Source organism: Coregonus clupeaformis, unplaced genomic scaffold, assembly GCF_020615455.1.
Source record: "Coregonus clupeaformis isolate EN_2021a unplaced genomic scaffold, ASM2061545v1 scaf0366, whole genome shotgun sequence".
NCBI lineage: Eukaryota > Metazoa > Chordata > Actinopteri > Salmoniformes > Salmonidae > Coregonus > Coregonus clupeaformis.
In genome coordinates this window covers 1-18,191 of record NW_025533821.1, presented here as the reverse complement: position 1 = coordinate 18,191, position 18,191 = coordinate 1, and the positions used below count along the sequence as shown (strand labels likewise).

General features: G+C 44.4%; 1 protein-coding gene across 1 annotated transcript; it reads left to right on the top strand.

Annotated features, from left to right (window-relative positions):
* Positions 1-1,396: 1,396 nt before the first annotated feature.
* Positions 1,397-18,175, top strand: LOC121558823 (myelin-associated glycoprotein-like). The gene is given in 14 exon segments (XM_045215094.1): positions 1,397-1,526; positions 6,630-6,764; positions 7,867-8,012; positions 8,291-8,366; positions 8,944-9,312; positions 9,590-9,886; positions 10,414-10,595; positions 10,597-10,672; positions 12,508-12,768; positions 12,921-13,223; positions 13,524-13,623; positions 14,275-14,377; positions 14,757-14,810; positions 15,518-18,175. Coding segments are annotated over 11 exon segments (1,953 nt in total). The 5' UTR covers positions 1,397-1,526; positions 6,630-6,764; positions 7,867-8,012; positions 8,291-8,320; the 3' UTR covers positions 15,680-18,175.
* Positions 18,176-18,191: the final 16 nt, after the last annotated feature.

The window sequence follows — 18,191 nt, the reverse complement described above, 5'->3', positions numbered from 1 at the left end:
TGTCTGGGTGGCTGGTCTCAGACGATCCTGCAGGTGAAGAAGCCGGATGTGGAGGTCCTGGGCTGGCGATTATACACGTGGTCTGCGGTTGTGAGGCCGGTTAGACCTACTGCCAAATTCTCTAAAACAATGTTGGAAGTGGCTTATGGTAGAGAAATGAACATTCAATTCTCTGGCAACAGCTCTTGTGGACATTCCTGCAGTCAGCATGACAATTTCACGCTCCCTCAAAACTTGAGACATCTGTGGCATTGTGTTGTGTGACAAAACTGCACATTTTAGAGTGGCCTTTTATTGTTCCCAGCACATGGTGCACCTGTGTAATGATCATGCTGTTTAATCAGCTTCTTGATATGCCACACCTGTCAGGTTGTTGGATTGTCTTGGCAAAGGAGAAATGCTCACTAACTGTAATCAAATTTGTGCAAAGAATTTGAGATAAATGCGCTTTTTGGGCATTTGGAACATTTCTGGGATCTTTTATTTCAGCTCATGAAACATGTTGCGTTTATATTTTTGTTAAGTAAATACTATATATTGCCTGACCTTCTTATATAGTACATTTGAGTTGTTAACCTTCAGGCTTGGACAAGGTGATAGAAAATAGGGCAGGAGGGAAGGAGAGGGCCTCTTGAGACCTGTAAGGGAGTTTTTGACCATGTGTCTATGGTTTATGAGCTGCTCACGCAGGAAGTGATGCGGTTTGAGGTCACATGCTTCTCACTGTGCCCTCAAACACCAGTTCAGTATGGTTCAGCCACAGGACAAGTTTAGTGACTCATTATTCTCAATATCCAGCCGTTTAGAAGATTGTGGTGGCAAATGTATTGGTCAAGCCCTCTATTGGTCAGGTTAGGTGGCAAGTACTGTAGCTATAGTTCAAATAGGCCTATAGATTACATATGGATATGGGTGGCATGTATTAGCCTCTGAGAGGTCTTCTACCGCAAAACAACAAACATTTCCATACAATGACATCGTTATTTTAACTCCCATCTCTATCTTTACCCTGTTTGTCTCCCTGTCCATTCTTCCATCCCCCTTTGGCATAGTAGTGACCTCAAACAAACAAGGACGTGGCACTCCATCAATCCAAAACAAACGAATATGCTCGGACCCATCCAATGTTAAACTAATGGCCGTGTTGGATGGAAAGGGTCTTGGAGCTCAAAGCCTCACCCACATTTGTTGGGACGAGTGGGAACAGTGGAGGTCATTGTGGCCAGGGGAGTGCGGAGTGTGCATTTATGAATGGCTGGGCCTCGAGGCAAAGGCACGGAACAATGCTGGTACACTGAGGAGGCTGATTACCATATGGGAGGGGGGGGGGCAGTTTATCCCCCCCCCTCTTGATGGGGCATGGTACAGAGAGGGGCGAGAGGTCTCTTCATGGCAGCGCGAGCGGTGGCGTGACGGTTAGCGTATAGTAGTGCATGTGCGTGTTGTTGGGGACAGGCTTGTTGGCACTGAGACTAGAAACCCAAGAGAGGGAGAGAAACGCCTGCGACACTCACCTGACTGCACAGGTGAGTAAAAGCTCTGGACAAAGTTAGATGGAGTTAATTGGTCCATGGAGATAGTTGGAGTTAGTTGGTTTTATGGCCAAGATTGATTATTTACTTAGATTAATGGATGCTATTGACTTTGTTTCTCAGTGCTTCTTGGCCTCTCTGTGTGTCATACCTTTTGTTAGAGATGTCTAGGGCAGTGGTTTTCAACTGGTGTGCCGCGAAACCTTTCCTGATCTTAATAATTTTTTGGATCACTTACTTATAAAGGTGACCTGACCTGTGGAATGCCCATGGAATTTTGACTTGGGAGCACCAGTGCGCTCAGATAATACATTGACAATACATTAATAATATATTGACGTTGGCATGGTTACATCTGTATCATTGTTTTTCAAGTCCAATGCGCTCAGGCTGGCATCAAGAGCAAAGTCATATGTATCATTTTACTTCACCTGTGAGAACCATTAGCACAGGCATGTCTAATTAGGCTAAGTTGTACCACAGCCTTTGCCATAGAAACAAACCGACCATGGCTTTGTGTCGGTGGCTGAACCATTACAATGCAGAAAACCTCTCCTCTCCAGCTCAAACCGTTCAAAACAAAATACTTATTTTACCTGAGCTATTTATTTTTTCTGCTGCAGATTCTGGGACGCTCTTAAAGGGGTAGCCTACACACAAATGAATCATAATGAGTAAGGAACTATGCAAACTATGAAAATAGTTCAAATAAACCCTATTTAATCTATAAAAAAAACATTTGTCACAGAAAATAGAAGATTTGCAGTATGGATCAGATGAGATGGAGGTCATTACCACTAAATCAATGAATAGGGAAATGTTAGATGTTCTGAAGAAATGTTTATCCCATCAAGGTGTGCAACTGTTCATAAAAGTTTGGCAACCTCTGGTCTAGGTGTTGACTTTGGATGAGTTGTTACACCTGGAAGACTCTTGCTGTTCTACAGTAATATTAAAGGTATGAGGGGCAGTCTCTGTGTGAGGGTTCAGTGTGTCCTCAATAATATAGTGATACAGCAAATGTATTGGATTTCAGTCGTTTTTCATTTAATACTCAGCAGCATGACTTGAAATTGGTAAGACATTGAGTAAAATGAGAATGCTTCCTCTTCTTGATTTTCAAATGCAGTAAACAAAAATATAAAATACGTCTTTCAACATGTGTTCTAAGGTGAGTGGGTAAGTGAAGTGGCAAATGAGCAAGTGAGTGATCTAGTGATTGAGTATTGTGTGAGTTTGTGTGTGTGTGTGTTTGCATTTGTGTGAGTGGGGGCTAGTGAAAGCCATGCAATAATCACAGGACAGATTTTCCTCTGAGTACCACACAGAAATGAACAGTTCCTGCTTTTACCAGAGCTTTTGCCAGTGTCTCACCACAATTACATGGAATTCTGATACAACAGCAGATGAAGATTCCAAATCCAAATTCGGACAGACTGTTTTGAGCTTAGTGGTCCTCTGTACTCACTGTAGCGCTTGTGCCAATAGTGGTTCGTCCCGACCCCAAAAATATGTATGCACGCATGACTGTAAGTCGCTTTGGATAAAAGCGTCTGCTAAATGGCATATTATATTATATTATATTATTATTGTGCCAAAATGTCCATGTGTGCTGAAAACATGCAAGCTTTTTAAAGAAATTATATTAAGAGATGAATTTCTTCATGTGAACTATTGTGGCTAAATAGCTTCCTTTCTTTGGCTCTTCTCCTGCGTGACCACTGATGCGAAAATACTTTATAGGAGTGAGGGACATGGTAGAAACCGACCCACTCCTTCAATTTATATGTGGTACAAAAACAAATAATACCAGCGTAGGAAGGTTATGCGAAGGCAAGGGATTCGGACATTGAGAAGGTTTGGGGAAGGATTGAAAATGGCAATACATACCTTTCCACAGTAGGTCTTCGCCTCCTGCCTGTGGGGCTATGCAGGTGACTGCTCTGTTTGTCGCCCCCTACTGGGCAGGGCGGAAGAGAGAGCACTCTAATGAGAGAGGGGGCCTGTGGCTCACCATCTGCCCACTGTGCTGGGACTGCATTGGGCAGCACTGTACTAGATACTGGTCCAGAGACACACTGCTGCCAGGTAGAGGATACACACACACACAAATGCTCTCTTGAATGCATGGAGGTGCACAGGCATGCAAGAACAAGCACACACACACACAAATGCACTCAGAAAATACATGCACGCATGCACACATACATGCAAACATAGGTACTGTACAGGCACTATACATGTCGCAACAAAATGTTGTCATAGTTTTACAGTTTGTAATTGTGGCCTTATAAGCAATAGTCTACCTCACACAGACTGTGTGATATGGTGGAGGGGTGGGCTTCTCACAGGCAGCTCCGAGTGCTGTGTGTGTGGGAGGGGGGAGCGGGTGTGCTTTAAGACCATCTGCTCCTTGGAGTATTTTAGTGAGGGCCAGAGCTTGTGGACCAGCACGCGTCACAGGCAAACAGCAACGCAAGCTGTGAGCTGGCCTGTTCCGGAAAATTCCTCCAGTCTCTGCCTCACAATGGGCAGTGTTCTGCGTACAGGGTTTCCTTTATTCCTATGAGCCACCAGCGAGCACTCACATACAAACAGTATATGATATTAAGAATACAAATTATCTTGGCTAAGCTGGCTCGTTCTCTTGAGGACAATGGGGCCATTTGTTATTGGTTGATCTTTTGGAAAATGAGTCATGGTAATATGGCAAGCTGTCATTACCTGTTTCTGCCTTACTGATTCTGTGTCCATAGTCTCATTGTGGCACTATACGTCATGGAAATAGCCTACACTAGGCCATATGCACAGTGTACACCATGATTTTCTCTTTGAAGAATAATTGTTAGAATGAAATTATAGGGATGAGGATTCCTGTGATTATTCTGTCTATTAACTACTGTGTTGGGGCTGGGATAATACTGCCCCCACAGGCTAAGTGAAACACTATGAAGAACAGGAGGAGTGGTGGAGTGTACGCCTAGGGAGATTCTCAATTGAGCAAAAGTACGTCCTCTCCTCGACTCCTCCGTCCTCCGTGACCCGGAAACCGATAAGTGGTCGAGTGGTCGAGGAGAGCGTCAGTTTGTTAGTTGGCGAACAAAGGAATGTCCTCCTCTACTCGATTACCTACTTCAGCAGAGGACGTACAAGAGCGTCCTACCGGCGGCCTGCATGGAAGGGTTTTAACATCCGCCACACCCCCTTTGAATCAGCTGTTGTTTTCTCGACGGAGTAAACTATGCACACATTTAAAAAACGATACACTACTTATAATTTTACCTTTAAAATGTCTTGCACAACTAGCTACATTTGTTTTGATCAATTTACACATTTATTTTGTGATTCCACCCCTATAAACGTCATTTGCCTGATGATGCGCGAGTGGAGAAGGAGAGTCTCATTTCATACAAGCGCATTTGTTTCCAGATTCCCTGGTCAGAGGAGAGGAGGCAGGAGGCGAGCAAAACCATTTGAGATTCTCCCATAGACTCCTAATGGGGAATTTGTGTTGCAGTCATTTGTACAATGTTAATGTTTCAAGAGTGAAGGTCCTCACTAAGGTCATTGCTTATGCTGTACATTTCACCTACAGTATGTACAGAACTGTGACCTGTAGCAGTGTAATGTCGTTATTACTGTATAACACACAGGAACCAACAATCATGAGTAAGAAACAACTTTATAAAATCCTTTCATCAACGTGTTATTTTTGTCGCAATACCATTAACTAAAGTATAGTAGTTTGGAAATGTTGCTGTGCCAACAGTGCTAACAATGACAGTGCGATAGTAGTCAGATTAGCAGATGAGCATGCATACACTCTCAGCTCTTTAAAAGGTTGACATGGTTTAGGAGGGACCCTCCCCCATGTGGACACGTATATACTCACACACAGGCACACACACACAATGACCATGGCGCAGGGAAACACTGCTTTGTCCCAACGGAACGACAGCAAGTGGAGGAGGATGAGGGGATGGGGGGATGAGAGAGGAGGGGGCGGGCAGGAAGGTCACATAGCTGTTGTGTCGCCGTAAGCGCCACAGTGCGGAGTGTGTTGGCACGCCATGAGCTGTGTGTGTGTGTAGGAGGCTGTGGTATGCTGCACATTCGTTTGTACAGGCTCCAGTCTGTGAATGAGGTATTCACTCTGACTACCAACCTCTCCCCACCCAGGCCTACTCAGCCCATCCTCAAGTGTGTTTGTGTAGGGATTCCCTTGAAAACATCCATGGCTTGATACATGGCCTCTGGCCTAATGGCTCTTGGAGACAGTGACTCATGCCACTTAAACTGTAATAACCGTTCCACCATGAAGAAGTATTCTTTGTTGCGTTGATATGTAAAGTAGGAGGTCCTCCTAGTTGCTTGCTGGACCCGGTTGTCATCCCACATCCACAAACATGTTTGGTGTGTGTGTGTGTGGCGTCCAAGGGAATGCCCAAAACATTTTACAACACCAATATAATACTTATTTTGTAGTAATAAAATAAGAACCATTTTAACCTCCATTGGTTTATTTGGCTCAGTTTTTTTCATATTTACTCATATTTACTCATTTTGGCTGCAAACGGTAGTCAACAAGGGCACAGTACAATATCTAAAGCCTCTAACTGTGGGGGTGTATGATTCCAATGGATCTGTTTGGAAATTGAGAATATTATCATCTGTATGGGTATAAATCCAGCCATACACATCTAGTCATACTCACTAGTCATAGTGATATTATGACTCAACTTACATTCACCCTGAGGTCACTGGCTCTTTGTGGATACAGTAGGTCCTAGCGGGGAAGTTATCTAATGCTAGCAGGGTTAATTTGACCTGGTTGTGAGAGTCAAAAGCTTGGTCCATGATCTGAGACAGAGAGACAGGCCATAGCAGAGATGGCGATAGAGGAGAGGAATGCGTGGAGTGGGCCTAGGAAAAGGCAGAGACATTTTTGAATTCATATTCAAAACTACCCACCACACACATTCACCACAGCCTGCATCTCTCACAGTCTCTCTTCCCCCCCTCTCTCTCTCTCTCTCTCTCTCTCTCTCTCTCTCTCTCTGTCTTTGTCCCTCTTTCTCTCTCCATCCCCTGTCCTAGATTCCATAGAACCCGACAGACAGGATTTTTCAGCCTGTGGAGAACCACAAGGGAACCACACGCTCGGGGAGAACGTAGAACCGACAGAACCGAGGGAAGGAACCGAGAGGGAGCCGGAGCCTGGTGCTGAAGCTGGTATGAGGCAAGTGGTCTGTGGCTGGTCTCTGTGCTGGCCGTTTGTCTACCAATCAATGGCTCTCGTTGTTGTTGCTGGTGGTGTCAGTGCCCTGCTCTCCGGGCTATTCTGTTCCTCCTGCCATTGCTGATGCATTGCCTCTCAGCTCAGACACAGTCCCTCTCTTGGGGTTTTGTCTAATGCAGATGGTACAGCTTGACACAATATTTTAGAAACGTTTTACTAGCATTAGCTATGATTGCCATAACCTAGAGCCTCATGGTTTGGTTTAAAGGGGTCCAAGTCAACGTTATAAGTTATCATTATGTGGACCGTACTTTTTACTTTGTATTTCCAATGTGTGTGTGTGTGTGTGTGTGTATAAGTGTTATGACACCATTTGGAAATACGCATGAGCATGCTGTTTGTGTGTGTACGATCGCTTGTTTGAGAAAGGGATGTTCATGTGCCTCAGCCCAGAATAACCTCTCCCTATTGTTGCCAAACTGCCTAAAACCAACAGAATTTGCCCTTATTTTCTGTATGAACACAGCTTATCAGCCTATAGACTGTCTGGGGACGTAGTGTGTGTTAATCATGGAGCTCTCCAACACAATCCACTCTTAGCCTCACCATCTGCAGCCACCGGCTGCTCGGAGGGGGGCTAAAGACAAGTCATTGCCTCCATAGCATCATGAATTACATAAATGGGGAGACACAGACTGGTAGATAGACCAAATGGTCAAACAACCAACGGACCAAATGATGATGGTTGACGCCATGATGTAATGTATTGGATAAGGGCCAAGGGACTAGGGTAATGAGTCATGGTTATGAACAGCGTCCAACAGTGACTGTGTCTGACGAAGACCTGGGACTTACGTATGAATAGCCTAATGAGTGACTCTACTAGCAGTCACACTACGGGGCCCAAACAGGTGCCGTCTGAGAGAGAGAGAGAGAGAGAGAGAGAGCGAGAGAGAGAGAGAGAGAGTGTGCGTCACCATGTCTATGTGCCAGTGCCAGTAAAGAGCCTGCTGTGCATCTCAGGCAGCAGGGCTGATGTCATCGCCTGATGCTGATGTCACTTGTTGTGTGTGTTTTTTTGTGTGTTTTTTACAGAGAAGTTAAGGGAGAGGGCTGTCGAGCTGTCTGGGTGTGATTGGGCGCCCTCTAGTGAACATTACTGCTACTACCACTGTGACCACCAAGCTGAGAAATCAGACATTTTCTGTCTTGGCTACTTTTCGCCCATTGAGCAATTCAAGGTGATAGTCAGTAACGTCTACCATCTTTTTACTCACAATCATCTTGAGATATGTCATTGTTACCTGAGATAAAAGCAACATAGGCTCATTAGAATATGTACAAAAAACCCCGGACATTTAACCATTGCAGTTATGTGCCACCACTACTGACATTCGTTACATGTCACTATAATGGCATATTCAAAATATATCACATAGCATGGGGCTCCATTGGTCCAGAATAGAATGGTAAAGTGTGAAGTAGTTGATGTGTAATTGATGTCTGATGTCTGTTGCAGAGGTCTCTGGTTCAGGGTTAAACAGACACCATGTGGTGTTTGGAGCTGCTTCTGCCGCTGTTGCTGATCATCAAAGGTAAAACTTATGTTTCTCATTCTCTCTTGTCAGTGTGAATAACTACTCAATTACACCACAATAACTCAGACTGTGGAAATTCCCTTAAAGGCTACAGATTTAATACTAGAAATGAATTAATCTACATATGCAATTTCAGTGTAAAACTGATTGGGTGGTTTTACTGCATTGACCCAGTGTGTCAAACTTACAACACTAAAGCAAAAGGGTACACAGGGTCCAACTGGCACACATGGCAGCAGGGAATCAGCCTACTGTTCCAGTGCTGTGGGATGGCTGGCTGGCGTCCATCTTGGCTCAACCTTGTCCCTCTCACTTAAACAGTGGTGCCAGTGGTGAGAGTGAGACATATGCTTCCTCCACATAGGGTCTCTGCTCTTACCAGCTCACCCAGGGAGAACCTCATGATATCATCCTCTGTTCTCTCTCTCTCTTTGTCTCTCTCTGTTCATCTTTTCTCAGTGAGTCCATTTGAAACGGTATATGTATTGTAGATTGATTGTTCATTGATAAACAGTTTCACTCACAATATTACAATTTCCAATCTTCCTCCCATCTCCCTCCTTCCCTCCCTCAGATGTCAGTGGCCAGTGGAACGTATGGATACCCAGGGACATCTCAGCCATGACCAACTCCTGCGTGATCATCCCCTGCACATTCATGTACCCGTCCAGTATCCGGCCGTACCGCGGCATCCACGGCATCTGGTACTTTGGCCAGCCCTACCCCCAGCTCTTCCCACCTGTGGTGTTCAAGACGCGCACAGACATTGTGCATGAAAGTTACAAAGGGCGTACCAAGCTCATTGGGGACCTGCACCAGAGGAACTGCTCCCTGCTCATCAGTAATATAGGTACAGAGCACTCAGGGAGGTACTACTTCCGTGCCGACCTGGGCGGTGCCAACATCTACACCTACCCAGACTTCTCTGAGCTCAAGGTGCTGGGTAAGCATTTACTATGTTTACAATTGTTTACAATCATAGGTGTCACATTTATTGTCTGGATTTCCCTAGCCTGGTACCATATATGTTGTGCTGTCTTGCCAACTACTGTGGACACTGTTTGGCATTACATGGCCTGACAATGACAATAGGAGTTGGCAAGCACAAATAGATCTGGGCCAGGCTGGGATTGCCCTAGCTGTGATTATAATTATTATAGTTTTAATGAGAACAGGTAAATATTGTGAATTGGTGAATTTTAACTCATTCACACCCCCAGACCAGCCCAACATTGACATCCCTGAGGAGATAGTCGCTGATGAGAATCTGGAGTTGACGTGCTATGCTCCAGACAATTGTCCAGAGAATAGCCCAGAGATCGAATGGATGAACACAGTCTACCTGCCTGAACCCGAGTATACCTCAGACTACGTGGAAGAAAGCAATACAGCCGTACTGTCCAGCACGCTCACCTTCACCCCCAGGCCCAGGCACAACGGCCAGCTCCTGGGCTGCAGGGTCTACTACCCCAACAGCACCCTGGTCTACGAGAGACTCATCTCTCTGGACGTCAAGTGTAAGTGACCAACTGACCGTTGTCACCAAACCTGTAGGTTGAATCCTCAAGTTCTGTGAGAAGCGTGTCATTTGGACACAACAGAGGACACATTATGTAATGTGGGGGATTATATAAATATAGAATAACTAATCCTGCCATATTTCTGACGCACACATTGTAGAACCATTTTCAATATCTACAGTTATCCATTATTCTCCATCAACAGTAGAAGGATAGCAGCTTGATTTTGCAATATATTGCATGATTGTGACATGGCTGCCATAGGGTATGTTAGCCTTGCATCCAAACCTGTTTTTCTATGTTTCACCTTTGTTTTTCTTTGAAACAATGATGAGCGCAGTGTTGGGTCTGGTTTAACCAGGTTTGGCGTAGTCAGCAGGATTCTTCTATATTTATATAATCCCCCACATTACATAATATGTCCTCTGTTGTGTCCAAATAACCAATCCCTCACACTTTTAACCAGGTTATACACTTGTCACTTTTACAAGTCTAACCCCACCTTCCCCTTCCTCTCACCCCAGACGCCCCTCGCTCGGTGTGGGTGAACGTGTCCGTGGAGGTGATGGAGGGCAGCTCCGTGACGCTGCACTGTGAGGTGGACAGTAACCCTCCTCCCAGAATCTCCTGGCTGTTTGGGGACCAGGAGCTACTGTGGGACACGGCCTCCAACGCCTCGCTCTCCCTGGATGACTTAACCCCCAGCTCAGGAGGGCATCTACACCTGCGTGGGGGATAACGGCTACGGCGTCATGAACACATCCATGTACCTGGCCGTCTTGTGTGAGTGTCATTGTGCAACATTGTGTTTGTGGAATAATCAAAAATAGTTACATTTAACCATTGTAGTTATAAGTCAACCAAGCTGACATTTTAATTTATGTCACTTGCGGTGACATATGTGACCGACCGGCTCGATTCGGTCTTATGTAGCAAAATTTGAAATTGTGTTTTTTACATTGGATAAAAGTAAAATGATATATCATACACTACAGTTGAGGAACAATGGGAAAGTAATTATGTTTTGAAAGTTGATCAACTTGAGAAAATGGCCCTTGAATGTTTTAGTAGACCTACTGGAGAGCTCTTCTTTGTCTACACCCATTCAGCATCGTTCACACCCTCTTAAGCCTTAGCCCCACCTATCTCTTTAAGGATTCAGATGTGAGGCCATGTGCTAAACAGTGAGTACGGTCATGTACTAAACAACCAAAGATTTCAAGACTAAAGGCTGGTTTATACTGCGTCTATCAACATGTCTGTATACAGTTGTCATTCATTATTACAGAAAAATAAACTCACAACAAGATCATTATTTACAAGTTAATGGCGAGCTAATTACAGAAAATTGCTTATGGTTGTGATTGTAAAAGCAGGCCCTTCTACTGGATAATTTTTTGAATTTGGACACTGTCTTGTTTGCCTAACATTTAATCCTAATTTCACTTTGGTGAAGGTCATGTTGTACTTCACATTACAGTCTCTGGTAAACACACACTATATAAAATAAAATCAAAGTTTATTTGTCACATGCACAGGATACAGAAGGTGTAAACAGTACTAGCTAGCTAACATTAGGCTATAACTAGCAATGCAAATGGCTCTGAGATATGAATAATATTACTACACAGATCATACACGTAACGTTAGCTAGCGAGCCAGCCAGCCTGCTAACATTAGCTAGCTAATTGGAAGGGATTGGAAGTGATGCAGACAATTACATTGATGGAAGTTACAATCTATCTGCAATATTAAGCTGATCTACCCCCCACCCCCCCAAAAAAAAACATTAGCTAGCTAACAGTATGCTTTAACTTGCAATGAAAATTAGAAACATATAATATCTGAAAATGTAGCTAGCTATACTCTCTTACCCGTATACAGTACATGGATGAACGATTCTCCCTCTCTGTCATGGATGCCATGGTTGCCCTTAATTTTGAAGATGTAATCCGGAGACAGGTGTTTTGTGTTCTCTTTTCGACTCCCTCCGCATTTGCAATCAAACGACTGAATTTTCTCGATCTCCTTAGCTATCATGCTCTGCTTCCACCGGGAATTCCACTGATTTCAAAACTTGGTCCTCCAGAAAGTGGGCAGCTATCTTTAAAAAAATCTGCGTTAGAAAGGATTACCTACACATACTGAGCAGCTCATTATAGACAGAAGCCTGCTACATGGCAGACCAATCCGAACTCATCTCTCGGAATGTCCAGCCCACCCATTATCTCAGCCAATCATGGCTAGTGGGAAGGTTCTTGTCTTTTTCCGATGCTAAACCAACTAGGCTCGTAATTTAAATTGTATACTTATTTAAAGATGGTATACAAGTTTGTTATTAAGGCACATGAAAATTCACATGATCCAGAAGGCATTTCTGCCCAAAAACATATTTTGATAAATAATAAAATATTTATGTTCAAATGCCTCTCCTTTGAAGTAGTGAAGTGAAATATACTGTATATAATGACTTATTAGTAATGTGATAAACCAGGCCCATAGCTTCTTGCGCTTGTTTATACACAGTACGTTCTATCCTCTTTAACTTACTCCGTTGTTCAACTCCTTTCTTTCTCCTCCTATCACTACCTTTCATCCCTTTTCTGTCCTCCCTGCAGACCCTCCCAGTGAGCCAGTGGTAAATGGCTCCCTGACCATTTTGGAAGGTTCCTCCATCTCCCTGCAATGTAGCACCCAAGGCAATCCCGCGCCCACCCTCACCTGGCTGAAGGACGGGGAGCTGGTGGGCACCATCACGGCCGAGGAGGTGTCTGTGCTGCAGCTTCTGGATCTTACCCCTCAGGGAGACGGACAGTACCGCTGCCTGGCAGAGAACGAACACGGACGAGCCAGTAGCTCCCTCAACATCACTGTGGAATGTGAGTGGGTCATCAAATCATGTAATGTTGTTTCATATCATATGGTATGGTATCATATCATATCATATTGTACCACACTACGCTACACAACACTACACCATCCCATCCCACTCTACATATCAGTCATACCCCTACCTCCACCCTCTCTTCAGACGCCCCTGTCCTTCTGGAAGAGTCCAAGTGCACGGTGGTGAGGGAGGGAGTCCAGTGTGTTTGCATGGCTACAGGCAACCCTGAGCCCACCATCGAGTTCTACCTCCCCGACAAGAACATCACCATCAACGACACGGACGGCCGCTACAACTACTACACGCACACGGACGGCCACACGTCCACGGGCATGATCAAGCTACGGGAGAAGGGTGAGCGCCTGGGCAACGGTGCCGTCAATGTGCACTGCAGCATCAGCAACATGTACGGGTCGGAGAGAGTTCATCTGGAGTTGCAGCAGGAGAGTGAGTACACAAGTTCAGGTTTATGGTTAAACACAGAAACAAACTCCATACCGTTAAAATGCTAAACATTGTATAGCCGAGCATACATGAGAGATTGAACTGAAATGAGAAGTATAGTACCTTTATATGATATCTAGATTGACTGTATAAGTAAGAGCACAAACTGGCTACCCCATTGGCTTGATATGGCAATGGCATTATCTTGAATGTAAACAAGCTAAATTATAGTACCATGACCTAGCTAAACAGTATTTTCTGTTTCTACACTACCTTCAATATGATGTTCTTGTCCGATGTTAGAGAAGTACATGATGGCAGTGATCGTTGGCACCATTGGTGGAGTGGCTGTCATCGCCTTCATCATCGCAGCAGTGAGATATGTGGGCCATAACAACAAGAAGTGAGTATCCACCCTCAATACGAGCTACAGGTAGTCATTTCCTGTTTAAATTGATGATAAGGAAACACTTCAGCCTAGCCATCCATTCCAAAACACCTCTGTGTATTCATGAGTGAATGATTGATCGATGGACGGACGTGAGAATCATGGTCATAAGTTATGCTAACGCCAGAGCGAGTTCAATTAATTTGCCATCATTAGTCCCCTTTCTGAAATCCTCTGAGATGGAGATCCAAAATGGCTGCCTGTTGGAGTGGGGTTAGCAAGCCAGACTAACCGTAGCCTATAGTTTGCAGGCTCTATTCCCTGCTTTGATACTGCTTTGTACCCTTGACTTGCTTAGCTAAAAATACAGCCACGGTAGCCTACTTAACTAAGGTGCTTCAGCATTATAGCAATACATCACACTCCGACAAATGGTTTTACAGAAAGTCGCTCCAAGAGAGGGTGTCGGCTCAACCGCAACTAAACCCATGAAACGATAACCACAACCATGAACGTCGACCACAACCATAAACTATAGGCCTGTAGATTGTTAACTATGTTGGGAAACAGGCCCTTGTTTTAAAATGGATGCCCAGGCTTGGAGTGTCACCCTCAGTTAGTTAGTGGTCATGAGACCGAGTCTGATCTTGTGACTCCACCCCCCAGAGAGAATGGCAACCCTGGGCAGGACCTGGTGTCTAAACTGGAGAACCCAGCATTGTACTACAGCACAGTCAAGAAGGACAAACAATGTTTGAGGAAGAAAGTGGTGAGACATGTTGATGATGATGACTATAATGATGATAATGATCTCAGATCTGTCCCAGACACGAGAAAGATAGCTGACCCGTTGCTGATACTATAATATACCCGTTCAATTCATGTCTCTTTTTTGATGTACGGTAATGTTCATTCCGTGGAGATACTCATAAATTATCAAAAACCGATATGACCTCTTATGTTAAAGAGAAAATGTAAACTTCCCCAGCCAACTACTGACCTAGCCTGAGAGTCCCAGTACCCCTATAGCTATCTATCACAGTACCGCTGGAGTAGCTGCAACCATAGCCTTTCCAAACCACTGTTTTCTGCTTCATCGCTTCTCTGCGTTCTTCTGTCTCTGTTTCTTTTCCCTAACTCTTGCACAGCTTAAGACAGAGCTTCTGGGCTCAAAGTTTACCTCCATTCTAGAGGAGAGTACGGTAAGGTACCTAAACAACCCTACCCCAATCCCAACTCCAGGTCTCAGTGGTAGACCGCATCCCTCACACATCCCAGACAGCAAAATTATATGATGGCCCTAATCTACAATATAACGACTTACCATTTGGCCCAGTTAACCACTTGGTGTTACGGTCCTGAAGTGGATCCTTAACATGAAATGTCCAGACCTTGCCTGGCAAGGTGGATGTGGCCCACATTCAGACCAAAAGTAGCCCAGTAACTAGGGAATGTTGTTAGGGCCACACAACTCAAGCCAGAGATGGCCCATAAGCAAAGTGCCAACCCTCCCCCAGTTCGCATCTCCTACATTCGGACCAGATCTGGGCCATATGACGCATTGTGGTGCCAGAACTGAGCCATACTGTATGTGTCACCAAACAACCAGATATGGCCCACAGTCGTCTGCTGTCTGAGATCCGCTTCCATGTGCTGTATTGCCTTTGATTTCCATGACTGCTGTTGCATGGCTGCCTCGATACTAACAGGATATGTTCAACCACCTCAATCTCCTTGTCTTACACCTCTGCTCACCAATAACAACTAACCCTCCTTTCTCCTCTCTCAATGTCTGTCATGCTATACCTTTATACGCTCTATGTTCTGAGATGTCAATGGCATTGGTGGCACTGTGCTGGTATAATCTGTGATTCTGAATGGACCTTGTCTCTTTCCATTCCTTCAACAGGGAGAAGACGGGGATTATCAACCTGTGGGCTCTATGGCAGACCTGGAGAGGCAAGAGCTGAACTATGCCGCCCTGGAGTTTCTGGGGGGGCGCTCCAGGGATGGGGGGGCCTCAGGGAGGGGGGATGACGGCAGCGACTACACCGAGATCAAAGCCAAATGAATCGCGATCCTTCCCTGACCCCTCGTCACCGCGGGACACAGTGGCAGCCATGTTGTCGCCCCCCACCTCACGTCATTCGCCCCCTCTTCAAACGTCTTCCCCCCTCCCCCGTGGACACCATCACCACCCTTCACCATCACACCAAGATCCCCAATCGTCTCCCCCCGTCCCTGACTCATCTGAATTGACGTCCCCGTTAGTCAACCCCCCGGCCTCCAGGGGGAGCCCCAGTCACATCTCGCCACCCAGGACTGCTGGTAGCTACTTGCAGGGTCGGAACACGGCCCAGTGGACAATGTAAAAAGCTCTTTGTATTATCAGCAGCTGTCGGTCTCCCAGCTCTTACTTTACTGTTCATAGCCACACAATTCACTCACAACAGGTGCAATGTGTTAGCTACTGTACTGTACTGTATCATCTACATTCAATGTTGCTATTTCCATCTCTACACCATTCATTGTTGGCATTGCTATCAAGCTTGGGACACAGTAACACATTTTCTGGGGCTCCCCTTCTGTATGTCACACTACATCATACTCATAGTTAGCCTTGTTAAACCAGATTGAACGCTGCGCTCACCTCTGTTTTCCTGTGAAATGCAGCGCAATCAGTTTGGATACCAGGCTAGCTTGTTCCTGCTCCTGTTCTAGATCTGTCCATTATAGTCCTTCTCCACTGTGTCCGCTGCCAGTCGAAGTGTCAGGGAAAGGGGTGTGTTTTGTGCTTTTTCTTTTCTTATCTCTATTGCTGACCCTGGATCTGGAGGAAATGAGGGATCTCCTCTCTCTTCCTGATCCAGTGGTTGTCAACACTGACCAGTGTTCAACAAACGTCAGGCCTGGTACATATCCAGTTGAAGCCAGTCATCTTCATCTCACATATAGTTCAATAGTGATATGTGCTGTGACTCAGTAGCTTTTGATGATGATGAGAAATGAATAATTTATTTGATTTTATATAGAGAGAGAAGATGGATACTCTTAGAGGTTTGTCGAGCATTAAACACAAGGTTCTGTTCGTGCAAGAGGTGGCCTGATTTATTTTGTTCTTATGCATTACAAGCACTGATTGCGTTGTGGTTTGCTCTTGGGGAAATGTGCCGGGGTAACACAGAATGTTCTATTTATGCCATTGCCCATGATTTAATTACAAGTATTTTTGGACAATGTCTCTGTTTTGCTAAGGCTAAGTGTTAACTTATCCTTAAATGGGAACCAATGGGTTAGAATCCATTTTTGGATCAATCTGGCATACATGACTCCACTGTAGCACTCGCACAGCAGGCCAAAATGTATCTTGTTGAGACAATGTGTGTGTGTGTGTGTATGTAAACAGTGCTGAAAGATCAGCGAACACTGATCACTGTGGCTGTTTCAAAGGATCACTTACCTGAGACCGCTTCTCACAAAAATGTCTTCAATGGTTGTGAATTGTGAAATCGATGCCTAATCCTATAGGGTTGTATCAGATGAAGCAGTTGAGTGGCACAAACGTGAAGCTGATATAACAGTTGGTTGTGCTTTTCAAATATACTTGATCAACTCATGTAATGTAATCTCCAAGCTCACTAATGGCATAACTAGATAACAATGACTGTTAATACAATAATAATAAGCTGCATACGTATTGGTAAAAGGATACCAGTATACATTATGTAAATAAATACCCTGCATGACTATTATGTTGTCAGCCATATGTGTAAATACACTACGGTATGTACATGCTCAGTATTCCACAATGGTTTACACAGGCAAGTCGGATACAGGTTTGGTAACACTTTAATTGACTTCTCTGTCATAAGGGTGACATAACGCAGTCATAACATGTCATTTTCGGTCATGAAAACTGATGTCAAAATACTGACAACACTTTACACTGTCATGACACAAACTGTTATTTATGTAAATTAGTTGGCTTACTGTATGCCTAGCCAATGAGCTGACTTAAGCAAAGATTTGTGCCATGAAAGTGTCAAGTCAGCTGTCAAGCTTATGTCAGCTGTCATGACTGTTAATAACATTTTATGTAATTGTTCTGACATGGTTAAGTCACTAGACCTAATAGCAGAGCATTCAAGATGGTGTTACCCAACATTGAGACGAGCCAATATGGACATCCGGTTAGTAGTCATCGGTTCTCTTGAACGCCTCATGGAGGGTTTATTTATTTCTAAACCTGGAAACAAAATGGAGAAGCGTTGTTCATGTCTTATCTAATTTGTTTGTCACATACTGTGTTGTAAAGCAGATTTGTACTTTCTTTACTTTGTGGTATTCATTATTAGTATTGTGATTTTTTAAAAATATCTTTGACACAATAATTCCGATCAGAATTCTGCAATCTTTCTGCAAATTAGCACTGTTATTACTTAATGACAATAAGAGCTCTATGATGATGTTTGATCACTCTCTTTTATTTGACAAGTCTATCCCGCCTCAAGCAAAGCCATCTTTCTTTGGTTCCAAACAAAAAATAAATAAAGTAAACAACAGAGAATGTGACCAGCTCAGTT